The 13,523-nt window shown below is 42.2% G+C and overlaps 1 protein-coding gene across 1 annotated transcript; it reads right to left on the reverse strand.

The window, feature by feature from the left end:
• Positions 1-894: 894 nt before the first annotated feature.
• On the reverse strand, positions 895-13,157 carry LOC103804248 (protein O-mannosyl-transferase 2-like; the record flags this gene model as incomplete). The annotated part of the gene is made up of 10 exons (XM_009076847.1): positions 13,080-13,157; positions 12,239-12,343; positions 11,003-11,111; positions 10,132-10,240; positions 8,433-8,592; positions 5,754-5,860; positions 4,785-4,867; positions 3,634-3,743; positions 1,536-1,602; positions 895-964 (listed from the first exon to the last, which is right to left on the reverse strand). Coding segments are annotated over exons 1-10 (980 nt in total), but the record flags the coding sequence as incomplete, so codon positions are not given.
• Positions 13,158-13,523: the final 366 nt, after the last annotated feature.

The following is a 13,523-nucleotide window of genomic DNA, read 5'->3' on the forward strand; positions in this document are numbered from 1 at the left end:
CGCAGCACCCCGCGCAGCACCCCGCGCGATGCGCCACGGCAGTACCGCGAGCGCCACCTGCGGGAGCTCCCGCAGCACCGCGCGTCACCTCCCCGATCACCACAACCGATACTGCCTCATCCAGATTTTATCGTGTTCTCTCTCATATATTTGAGAGGAAAACTCCAAACTCAAGAGGCTTAAAAAATAATCTTAAAATCAAAACCTAAGCGATGAGTTGTGCACACGCCACGCTGAATACAACACGACAGCTTCCCTTAACAGAGGTTAAGGAATCAAAGCCATGACAGCGCAGAGCCTTTTGGCACAGTGACATTAGACTACACAAAGACTAGATATCAAGTCACTAGAGTTCCCCTGCTTCCTCTTAGGCATTCCCTACAGAGAGGGAAGGCACCAGTCCACATTTTCATTCAGTGTTTCACTGCTGTGATCTTAGTGCTGTTGAGAACTTCAGCAGGTGGATATTGCCTATACACATAGGAACAGGACACTTGCAGTACACTGCCAGAACCCCCCCCCATTTGCCTAGAAAACTCATACAGTGAGAACAAGCAACAGAATGAGGGTTTTGAAATTGCTTCTTGCAAAAAAGTTACCCTGACTATCACAACTCACAGCTGAACAAATCCCTCTGCTGCTTACGCAGGTATTTCTAATAAAGTTCTGTTCAAATAAGGTTCTGTTCAAAGTTTCCCATTTAACAGACACCTTTCAAAATATAAACCAGAAGAGTTCTACAAACCTCACACTGGAGGTGCAGACACACAGATACCTCACCTCTGTCACACAGCCTGCTTGTGCTGCCCTAACCATGTAGTCTCCAGCAGGACAAATCTCCCACCAATTCTGTTCAAACCTGCAATATCTTTGAATCCCAGAAAGTATCCTTACTCTTTATGTTCCAAACGAATAATGTCTCCGTGCCTCACGAACTCCACAGGGCTGGAGGGATCTGACAGATCTGTGGAAGGAAGGCAAACTAATAATATCAATGCTCTGACAAACACAGCAGGACCTTAGAAAGTTTCTCACTAATGTTCATGCCTCAAGCAGACAAGAAAAGCAAACAAATTTGTGTCAACTCTAAGCCTGGTGTAAACCACTGCTCTAGGCTCCAACCCTGAGGGCTACTCCAAAGAACATGGCCCCAAGCAGCACATACTGTCCTTAAATAAAGGGGATGTCTAGTCAGACTAACTGAACACCAATGATCTTAGCCACAATAACAGACTGCACAAAACATTGAGTTCAGACTAGTTCCCTCCTTGCTGTTATTTGTGGCACCACTCAGCTGAAAAATTGTCAATGCAACCTTCAGCTGAGAAAAGCTTATTTACTTCAGCTGTACAATCTGGAGAAAAACCAAAAACACAGTAGATGCACACAGTGTTAATCAAGATAGAGCCAGCTTCTCCCTGCTCTTCCTTCTGTCTCCCTCATATCCATGAAGGATACTCTGTCCTGGAGGGAACTCAGAATGTGTGAAAAAACAAAGCAGAAGCTATACAAGGCACTTTATTGGTATTTGTTACCTGTATCCGAATCATGTTTCTTTATAATCCACAGGTTATTCAAATCTTTATGTAAGTAGGCAGTGACCTGAAAGAACAGGATTAAATATTTTACCAAACAAGAAAAAGAGCTGGTGATAACAAACATACATTCAGCAGCAAATCTAAGTCCCAAATGAATGCACCAGTAATACAGACATTCTGTGATTACTTTTATGAAAGTGCCCCCTAGAAAGTGAGTTACAGACCACTCTTTAACCCAGATCACACCTCTTACTCAGCGTATAGCCCATACACTTAGAAACACTACACTTCATGACAGTTCATACGCATCATGAGTAACAGCCTCCAACCATACAGTTTAACCTCCTCTCACCCTACTTAGAGGCTCCTTCTACAACAACAGGATATCCAAACCTGAGCTCTTGAATAATCACTGACCAGAACCAGAAGATGGAAGCAGCATTGGCTTTACAGACAGTAGCAATTTATGACAACAGGCTGACTGTGACAACCATAACACTTCTGCCAAAAGATCCAGACAAGGTAAGAAGGACTCAGGGATCAACTGTTTTACAGCTGCACATGCCTGCTCAGCCTCACACAGAGTGACTGCTACCATGGACAAGGGAGACCATCTGACTCCAGAGTGCTACTCCCCAGGGATACCTCCCTGAGAAGCGTGAGAAACTATGTCCCCTTTGCTCACTCTTCTTTTCCAGCAGCAGCAAGTCCTGCTCTGTGGGATGCTAGCTCAGTCCCAGACCTGTTCCCCCCACCCAGGTGAGAGCAGATGGCTCACTGGGTAGGTGAGAGGCAGAACACAGAGGAGTGTTGAGGGTGGGGAAAATGGGGAAGCTAGAGGTGGAACCTCATACCTTGAGGTTAAGCCATCAGGAGAGGAGGGAAGGGAGGAGGCAGAGAGATCACTTTTTCCACCCTAAATCTCCTCCAAGTTCTCAATTCCCTTCCCCTCTCCAGAGCACCCAAGTTATTCCAGAATCCTACCCTTGTCCTACTGCCAGGGTAGAAAACACAGGGGGGAAATCTCTACCCTTTCTCACTTTCTTCAAGGAAACTCCCATCAGTGTCCTCTCCAAGCCCCCATTCCCTGCTTTTAGTGTCACAAAGTATGCTCTCTACTTGAATCTTGCCTATCCTTGAGCCAGTTTTGGCATGGCACCTCCATCTACTGTAACAAACATCAATGTCACGTAAGAGTATTAGACATTTTGATTGCAATGAACAACAGGAAAAGAAGATTGAGACGAAGTTTTCACTTCTGAAAACTTCCTCCTCACCACAGAGACAGAAGGGAGCTAAAAACCAAACACTTGTGTTTCTCTGACAACCATCTTTAAAGAAGCTCAGAACAATCTTTAGACACTAATATGCAAACTGCAAAATACATCTTGGCAAAGGTGCAGAAGCTGCAAAGATTTATGAGGCTTGATGATGATGGATAAAAATAAGAAATTCACCTAATTTTTGTACTACTTCATTAGCGACAGGTATATGATTCCTGATTTCTATTTTCATTTACTGCTTAATCACTTAATCAAAAGCCCTTAGCTAGGGTGGTTTCATTATGTCTACATTAGCTTACACATGTGCAGATATCTAATTTAATGAGCAAAGCCTTACAAATTTTTTAGTGCCACATGTTCCTCAACCCTCAGCAAGGGGAAGAGGAGAGGAATTCACATAGGGTCAGGGAGGCCAGTGGCAGGGGTGAAAACACCACACAGCAGTCCTATTCTTTTGCTTTTAAAATACAGTCATGAAACCTGTAAGATAATGTACTTGTTTTAAACGTAAGTTTTACAGCCTTCCTTGAGGTGACTTTCATTATGGAAGACTATTCTGAAGTCCTCTTGGCCTCCATTTATGGATACTACAGCAAAGCCTTGTTACTGGAAGTGACCCCTCTGATCCAATGTTGCAGGGTCTCTTTAAGCCTCATTTTTAGTGAGATTTCCAAGCCAAGTGCACAGTGGTGGCTCTGAGAGTGTATCAGATGCTGAGTAAGTACATAGCTCCTGTCACAACAGCCCTTAATGCTAAATGCAGTGGGAGCTGGTGGCTGCAGTCACAGGCAATACCACTGTAACACACTCACCTGCTGCTGTCGAGCCCCAATGCCCTCTGGGTACAGGTGCCAGTGGGAGTGAAGGTATCCCCCTGCCATCCGAAGGTTCTTCATTGTGACCACAGATCCATATGCTAAGTCTGCACGGGAAGGAAGGAAGAAAAAAGACACAAGGAAGCTCTCCTGTAAGTATCTCCCCCAGGTAGTCTGCAGTGCTCTGATTAGGCATGCATTCCCCTGCTTGATTTTGACACAAGCTCATTTTCTGTTGGACTTCACAGGGCTCATTGCAAGTTTACCTTCCATCCCCAACCACGATTCAGTGAAACTGTTACATAACATTGGGCTGAAACACTTAAAACTCTCCTACTGAATTTTAACATAAAAAGAAGTGCTGGTTCTTTTGCATGTAATTTCAGTAATGAGAGGTTTGAGATAGCTTACCCTAAGTGTACATGGTCAAATTAAAAACACAATTAAGTTTAAAAAGCATATGACTACTTTGAAGCAGCTCATTGCCCAATCCCTATAGCAATACCCTAGAGAAGGGAGACTAGCTCAGCTATCTGATAGCAGAGCTGAAAACCTGGCTTAACACACCTTGCTTCATAGCCTCCTAACACAAGTGAGAGAATTCAGTCTTGGAGAATAGACCTGGTGCTCTCCCAGTAGCAGCTGTGGCGCAGGGAATGGCCAGAGAAAAGCTGAAGTAACCAGAAAGTGAAACCATATTAAAGACTCAGTAGTCCCTAGCCAATCTGAGGATTAGGGAACAACCATAGAGCCATCTTTTCCCTAAATCTGTATGCATTCTGAATACAACACAGCTACGCCATGGGCACGCCATGTCATAAAGAAGCTGAGTTTTTGTTTACGCATTTTGGAAACAACTCCCACATCTGAACACCTACAAACCTAAGGTGAACAGGACAAAATGGCATCTTTCCCTCTAGAACGAACATGATAAAACAGCTACTGACCATGCACTGAACACGGTGTTATTTTCTGCCTTTTTCTTTTCTGTCAATACATAAAACTGCACAGAGGAACAGAATGGATCTGACCATGACCATGAAGGCATAATCTACACTGTTAGGCACTGAGTCACAGGAGATGCTGTTTTTATTTAAACCCCCATGTACACTGAGAACACAGAGTGGTTTATTCGCTTGGACACTCACGCTCTGGAATGGAGACATTATGAAGATTGTTTCCGATCAGCTGGGACTGAAATGCTGAACTGAAGAAACCATCCCCAGGACCACTATAAAAGAGTAAATAACGTGATAATTCAAAGTCTGGATAAACAGGCAAAAAAACCTCTGGCATATGTTATCAAATTGGTTTTACAGAAGACAATAAAACCAGACAAGGCATCAGAATAAGAATGATTGCAGTTCCCTTAGAAGCACACACTCTAATGTTGTGAATCACAGCAGATAAAGACAGTTTTGCAGGAAATTGCCCAGTGCTGCAAGGACATAAGGTCACACAAATGTATGTGCTGGCACTGCACAAAGCACTTTAACTATCTTTGGAGATGCTCTTACAACAAATACACTGACCTACTGTCAGGATAGATATAACAAAGCCTCTCTCTGTGGCTTAGTTTTATCTTCTTTTTTTATAATGAAATGCTTATCACTTCATTTTTTAATGCTGGCATATGGAAAAACATTACTTGGCCATTTTACTAGCTGTTGTGTTCTTTCCATCTGAAAAAGCACCCCTTGGTTTCATGCACTCAGAGAAGAGCCCTCCTTTCAGGCACACTCAGACCTACATTTTTAATCACAGCCAAAGCATTTTTCAGGAATGCAATGACTTTTTTTAATTACAAAAACAAAGGGACTAAGAATGGAGCTGAGACACTTTCAGGTCCAGCAAAGAGAGGAGGAAGAAAAGGAGACAGATAGTTTGGTTAGGTTACTTGGTTGGCACTTCAGAAAGTCTCAAGCTCAAATTCAGTTTCACTGCCAGCTTGGCCAGAGGCTCTCTGTAAGAACAATGCAGGGGTCTGGGAAGGGAACTAAACAAAGACACAGCTTGTGGCTGTGCTTCTGACACTGAAAGTTGAGAAATACATAATCAATAGCCTTTCATTCAAAGCAAAGACAAGTGATTCTTCTGGAGAAAACATTGTGAAATACCTTTTATTTAATACCGTAAAATGAACAGCAAACATAGCCGTGTAGAGAGTGAGTGGGAGCACGATGAGGCAGAGCACACGAGCCAGTAAATGCTTCCCAAACATGACCTGCAACAAACACAACCTAGATCAAACAGTGCAGCTGCAGGAACAACTCCACTCCTTACTTCCCAGGATTCTGAGCAGAAGTCCTATAGCTGGAGCTTGCTATCTATGCAAGCAAGCTCAGCAGGCTGCACAATTACCTCAAAAAGGCCTAGACAGAGGTAAACGCTGAGGCAGATCTTGCTGTGTAACTCCAAACTGGTGTTACGGTACCTTGAAATTTTAGGGTCTTGGGAAAAAGACACAAACAGACAACAGGAGAGTTTAAAGTTCCAAAGCGCTGAACCATCTGTAACTTTGGCAAAGGAGGTTGGGCAGCTCCCATTGAAAATACTTTGAAAACAAGGACCTTAACTTGTTTCTCAGTGGTACACATCTTGACACAAAATCACAGCATGGAGATGGCTTCCAGAACAGTAACTGCCAAAGCTAAACTAAAGGGAAAATGGAAACCTGTTTGCCCATCAAGTCTCGCTAAGCAAATGTGAATGTAATCAGGACTTCTTTGGGACCTAGACATGCTTCACTCACAGAAAACACCTTGCTTAGCAAGGATGCTCTCACACTGCAACTTCTATTGCTGCTCAGCCAGAAGCTACAGAAAAGACAGCAGCAAAACCTGTGTTTCACCTGCCTCGAGACAAAAGCAAAGTATTTTATGCAAACCACTTGAAAAGGTGTTTTGTACACAGATGCCCGAGAAGAAATTACATACTCACATCCTACTGACATTGCTGGTAGTAAATAATGTAAAATACAGAGTGGATAATTAGCTGTAGGAGAAGAAAACAATTAAGTAGCAAAACTTGTTTGCTAAATGTCCACACTAACTTCAAAGAGGATGAAAGCAGATGTAGTTGCTACTCTCCATATTTATTTTAACATGATATCTATGACACAATCATTAAGCTAATCATTCTCCATCTCTTAACACCAGATCCAATGAATTCAGAAGTAATGGAAAAAAGAGCTGAACACATTACAAAACTAAGAACTCACTGAAGTGAAGAAAGAGTTGTTCAGCTCAAGTCCTTCAGCAGAACACTTAATAACCACTGGACACTTGGAAAAATGCTGATTGATGGTACATAACCAAATTTATGCAGTGGAGAGGCACATGAACTAATCCAGTTCCCTGCTTAAAATCACCTCAGTATGCTTCAGTCTTCATGAAAAGGTGTTCTTTAACTTACAGACTTCAGTGCGAAATCAAAAGAGAAAATGCATGTGAAAGACATCATCAAGCAAACCAGAACAGTGGACAGATAAGTTGAGAATCCTAGAAATCAAATTAGTCCCAGAAACTATAATATAAATAATCATGAGTAGCTTCCTAACAAATGCAGAGATAAGTTACTCAGGCTTTTAGAAGTTTAATCCTCACCATTTTTCCCCTCCCTCTCCTCAAGCACCAAAGTGCCAAGTAGTTATTCAGAAAGCATCTACCTTCTGCAGTAAATTTCCTTATATATTCTAACACCCAGGGGCTTGCTGCCTTTGCTGCCAGCAGCACAAATGAAATCACTGTGAAGCTGTCTGCTGGCAGAAAGCGTAGACATGATGGATTTGTTCCATTTCAAATGCAATTAATTGACTTTGCCCAAGAAGTGCTTCTCCGGAGTTGGAACACTGCATCTTTGCAGCCCATATTGATTCACATTAATCAAAGAAAACAAATCACACAGCAGGAAGAGAAAAACTCCCCCTGAACCCCCACTGTTTATGAGATAAACAATACACAAACACTAAGTGAAAGAAATAGAATTTTCAAGCATCAGAAGAGGTTGAGACAAGAGGAGAACTGAACACCTTTTAAAAGACGTGACTGAAGAATTTATCTTCCTGCTGGCTGCAAGACAGCAAATGGTACGTCAAGGGGTTTCTCTGAATAGCAGATTTCACAGTCCACAAACACAAAATGCAATATATTAGAACAGGGCACTCAAACACTCTAGCAAATTTTTTAGAGCTTCTAAGAACTAAATGTGTGTGAAATCAAGCAGGCTATGGCTGTCTTCATCCTCTGAACTGGCTACGGATACTACAAGTTGCAGAGCATTTCTGTGACTCGAGATGGACTACAGCATGCTCCTGCCATGCAGCCTATGTCCCCTTACTCTCATGAAGCAGAGCCTGAGCTCACACTGCTTATGCAAACAAAGTGCTGCAAGACATGCCTGTCTGCCAGGTAGCACATACTCCTCAGTAGGTCACATAATGTTGGACAACATCTTGCTTTGGGCCGTCGTACAGCCATTCCCAATGAGCGTTTTTAGCTTAGACTGAAAATTCATCCCACTGGAAGGGTAACAGTTTCTGTCAGGAAACAGTAACAATCTTTTTGCTGTGCACTTATGACATTACATTCTGCTGAGGTAAGCGTTTTTTCCAAAAGTCTGGCAATATTCTTTTCATTATAACCTTAATCTTTATTTATCATCATCCACATCAGAAGCACCTGTTTGCTGCAGAGTATCACTGTTTGGGTAGTTACATGGTTGTCAAAGACTTAAGAGGATTATGAAACAAACAAAACAAAGAAACCCTTGATGTAAAAAAAGTCTTTGAAACTCACCAGCGACAGGCTGAGGTTCCCCAGCAAGTCCCATAGGTCATAGATTGTGTTCAGGCCAACCAAGAGGACTACAAAGAGGCCAACAAACTTTACCCCCATTGCTCCAGCAAGGTTCACACCAGTCAGACTCAGCCAGAACCACCAGGAGGCAGAAAATGGCCTGCAGGACCAGTAGAGCAAGTCAGCAAATAAAACAATGGGTACATGAATGGCCATCTACGATCACGAAAATAAACAGCAAATCCCCCCAAAATTACATTCCACCTTCTCAAGAGCCCATGAGGTATAGAAAAAGAGTATTTCATTAATTTTAGAATCATGCAAGGATACTGTCTTCAGATACAGGCTTGTGAAGCCTTGATACAGGCTTCAGAAGGGTCTAACACTTAAAACGGGGCAACCATAGATCTCCCCTTTAAGGATGGAAATACAGACACTGGGTGTAAGCTAAAATACTAGTGTGAAGGAAGTCTGACCACATGGAAGTTATGAAAAAAGAAACATGACTTTTGCCCCAGAAAACATGAACTTCTGTCAGAAAGCTAGGGACATGGGGAAGAACAGGAGAAAAAGAGCAGCCACCTTTACTAAGGCAGGAAAGTCATAATGGAAAACATCTATCCCCAAAGCACAAATAATATCTGCAGCAAAAAGCAAACAAATTATAAACTGAAATTAAACTGAACCACAGAGAAAAGATGAGAGCAGAATTTAAAACCCTTTTCCAACTGACTCTAGTGCCTTTATGCTTGTATTTTTTTGGCAAGACAAAATCCCCATGACCTGCTAAGCAACACAATAGCTAGAGCTGGCTCTTAATTTGCATAGCATCAACTACTTTGACAACAGGATTAGCTCTAAGACATGAAAAATAAGTGCAGGTGAAGGCACACAGGGCTGATCAAACACTGCCCTGTAATTCAGTGCTTGCACTCCTGGGGGTTTGTGTTTGTAGATGAGGATGACCTTGGATGGTCCTACATGACACTACAGGCTGCACCCAGCCACAAAGAAGTCTTTTGACATATTCCAGTACCTACAAATCACCATCCCCTTCTGGATCAGTCTATGGCAAATATCCTCAGCAACTTGACTACTTCATTCAGAAACATCCTTTCCCTCATACATTTTTTAACAATTTCTCTAAATCAAACAAATCACACTATTTACCTCAGCGTGCAGGACTTCTCTAAGTGCCAATCTGATTACAGTGACAGATAAGCTGTGTTTCTCTAGACTGGAAACAAAGTAACTGGCTCAAGATAACAAATTAATATTTTTGCCATTATGGACCAAAGTCTTGAATAAGTTACAACCATACTTCTTTCTTCCTTCTCTAACCTACAATGCCCTTTACTAGCTTTCTTTCCTGTCAAATTTTAAAAAGCTTTAACCTTCATGTTCAGGATTTGCAGTTCCATAAACTCCATAAACTATTTCTGCTGAAATGTCCTTCCATGCTAAAATAGCCTATTTAAGGCTCTCTCTTGGTGTGCCCATCACAACACTTTCTCCCTAGTTAAACAAACCCATATACGAAAACTTTTTTCCCCTACCAACAGCTATTTTCACCTCCAAATTTCCTGAAATAAACTCATTTCAGCTATTCACCCAGACTACCGATGGCAGACATGTGCCAGTACTTTACCTCTGTGAAAGCTGAACAGCTAGTATAACAAAATGATCATCTTTATCTTACCTATCTGCACAGCTGTTACATTTCACCATACTCAGAACCGCTCCCATGAGGAAGAACATCAGAATGGGATCCAGCAGAATATATTGGGACAAAGTAATACAGCCTGTATCTGCAAGGAGACACACAATAATATCACAAAGGTTTGCAGTTCCAAAGTGAATGTAAAATTGTGGGAAGTTAGTTTCCTCAGGGTAGTCAAGACAAAGGGAAGGAGGGAAATTTTAGAAACAGGAAGTCAGAACATTTCAACTCTTACTTAGGTAACAAATTAAAAAAAATAAATCAACAACCCACAACAAAAAACAGGCAGTTCAACAGCATCTGTGAAACACCACTTGGAAAGTGCTGCTAACATACTCAGATGGAGAGCATTATGGACAGCAATGATCTACCTAAGGCACCAACATGGTGATAAAGGACCATGATAAAGTCAAACTTATAAAAAATGAATATGACTTGAGTATTTTAAGTCTTCATGCCTCGGTATCTGTGTGTCCTCACAAAACCCCAATTTGGGTAACTCCATTTGCAATGTTAATTTCTCTACTTGGCTCAATTCAACAAGGAACTTTTTAATTTCTTTCTGAGAACTCTTCCACAGTAATGCAGAGGCTGTTACGTATCTCTGTAATTCACACGGGAGACATGAATATTTCACTAGTGGGCAAAATCATTCCTGACCATCCATCACATAAAAATTCTTAAAACTGAGGTGAAATGTGGTCCAATATATATAAAGTGGAATTACTTTGCATTTGAGAACATCTCTCATTAACCTAAATATTCCCTGGTTAGGTAACACATGATAATCCAGAAATTAAATTATCTGAGTAGTTAAGCTGTTCAATTTTGCTGTAACAGGAATACTTACCAAAAATCAGGATGAAAGCTGTAAGTAAGGCTGCTGGCAGTGACTTTGACAGTTCCAACACTGTGAGGTAGGCAAAGGGAACCAAGCAGGAGCCAAGGAATGCACAAAACTGCAGGAAAAGATCATGGGAGAAGTTATAACCCTCTACAAGGTGAACGTGCACTCACAGCCTCTCTTCCTTCTACACCTACCAACAACTGGAAGTGCAGCAGTAGCTGAACCGAGCCACTAGGAACATCAGACAAAAGCCAAGTGAAGAAAGATACCATTCAGAGGACAGCTGCTTACTCTTTTCTGTAGAGGTGTCAATAACAACACTCAGTCATTCTCTTGCTAGACTACAGCAGATATTCATAAAAAGATATGTCAGGTTGGTACATGACACATCCACTATAGTCAGCTTATTTTAGCAAGACACTAGAATATGAAATCCAGTAACAAAATGCACCTGTACCTTACATGTTTAGCAGACTAGATTCACCTCCCCTAACAAATGAGACAAAGGATAGTTGGAGGAGAAAGAACAGAAATCAAAACCAAAGAAAGCAACATCACAGTAAAAATTACTCTCTTCAATGTCTGGTTCTAGCACTTCTCCCACCTTTGGCACAGGGAAATCTAGAACCATGAATTCCTGGAAACTAAACTGAGAAAACATGCCTTCCCAGTTTACACTCTTCTTTCTAGGTACTAGCAATTGGCCACTGTTTCTCCTTTTGACTTATCTGCTGCCAGCTATCCGGCTTTTGGTCTTCCTAGCCAGCAGTACAGCCAGGGTGTCAGATAGAATACAGCTCTGAACTCCACCCCTCGCCCCAGGCTCCGTCAGCTTACTCGGCTCAGTGTCACAGGTGGGTGGCAGTGGATGATCCTGGATTTCTGACATCCTTGGCTCCTCAGCAGAGCAGCCAGGCACAACGGAGTGAGAAAAGCCCAAGTTCAGCAACGTCTGCTTTGCAGAACAGGCAAGATACCTGTCCCTCCGTGAGTGTAGTCTCACTAGTCAGCAGCAAGAGTCATCCTCAATAATCACCCTAATTTCTTACCTGGGCTCTCACAACCAGACATTAAGACTTATTAACAATATAACCACTAACACTCTTCTAAAGAGCTGAAAGACAAGGCACAAGGCTAAACAGATCTCTGATCAGATCCAGGAGGGTTGTAGTTAGGATATAACCCTCTGTATTGAAAAAGCACAGCTAAACAGCTTGATACTAGCCTGGAGAGCCTTACCCCTCTCATTCCCATGTAGTTGTGCTGCTCATATCGGTCCCCTGGCTTTTGGAAAGGAAATGTACCATCATATCCACTCAGGTAGCCAGCAAGTCCAATCAGCATCTGAAGAAGAAAGGTGAAAAAACATGGTCAGGGAAATCCCGCTGGAGGAAGAAGTATCCAAGCCAGTAGCAAGTAAGATTTTTATAGAAGCCAAGACTGATCCAGAGGGCAACTACTTAACTCAGATATACCATCCAAACAGGAGTTTATGTACAGAGATCACATGCAGACAGATTGCCCTTTGAAGGCAAAATGAGGACAATTTTGGCTATGGACTATAAGCACAACTGCAAACTCAAGATAAATAGCGGGTGTGGGATTAAACAGAGAGAATTCTATCTCTGAGATTATCCCACAGCTCCTTATTCTTTAGTTTCAGGAACCTCAGTCTGAAAGGAAGAAAACTTTGTTGAGGCACCCTCACCAACACTACACACTGTTGCTAAAACAAGTTCATTATGTACAGAACAGTAAATCAGTGCTCTCAGGGTCCTTTGTGTAGCCATTTAAGTTATCAGGCACAGAAGTTATCAGGAACTCTTTGTTTCCTTTTAAATCTAGGATTCCATGACATCCCCTTCAAACCATTAAGTGCCACACTGACTTTTTAAAATCAAGCCCTTCAAACACTCAACATGCAACGTTGGTTTTTTTTCGCATATGCAAAGTATTTTTGTGAGGCTCTGGATACAGAATGCAAATTACCATGATGTCAAGGACAGTTAGGAAAGAAGGGGCAGACTTTTATTGTTCTACTCCTGTGGCTTCTAAACCATGCAACAGAAGAGCAGTTTACCTTCCCCAAAGGGGGGTGGACATCAAAGAAGAAGGTCCGATTAATGTAGTAACTTCCCATCTTCCCAAAATGAGTTTCATCCCAGCTGGAAAACAGAAGCAAGCAAAACCCAAACCAAACTTAACAATAACCAATCTGCTGTAATGCTGAAGAGAGTAAAAAACCCAGGAAGGTCTTTTTACTCATGCTTTTCATCACTCAGAGGGTTACTGCCATACATTCGATACGAGACAATGCATTAAATTCGCTGGGAAATCACGGAGCACTTCAGCCCTTTTTGAAGGGTCTCTTTTTGAAGAATTTTACATTAGCACTCCAAAAACTCTGGTCTGTCCAGACAGACCTCAGAGATGTTAAAATCTCATCCCAAATCGCCGCCGGCGCGGTGCCCTCTCCGCACGGTGTGCCGAGGCCGGGAGCGCTTCCCGCGGCCCTCGCTGCAGC

This window comes from Acanthisitta chloris, unplaced genomic scaffold, assembly GCF_000695815.1.
Source record: "Acanthisitta chloris isolate BGI_N310 unplaced genomic scaffold, ASM69581v1 Scaffold46356, whole genome shotgun sequence".
Lineage (NCBI taxonomy): Eukaryota > Metazoa > Chordata > Aves > Passeriformes > Acanthisittidae > Acanthisitta > Acanthisitta chloris.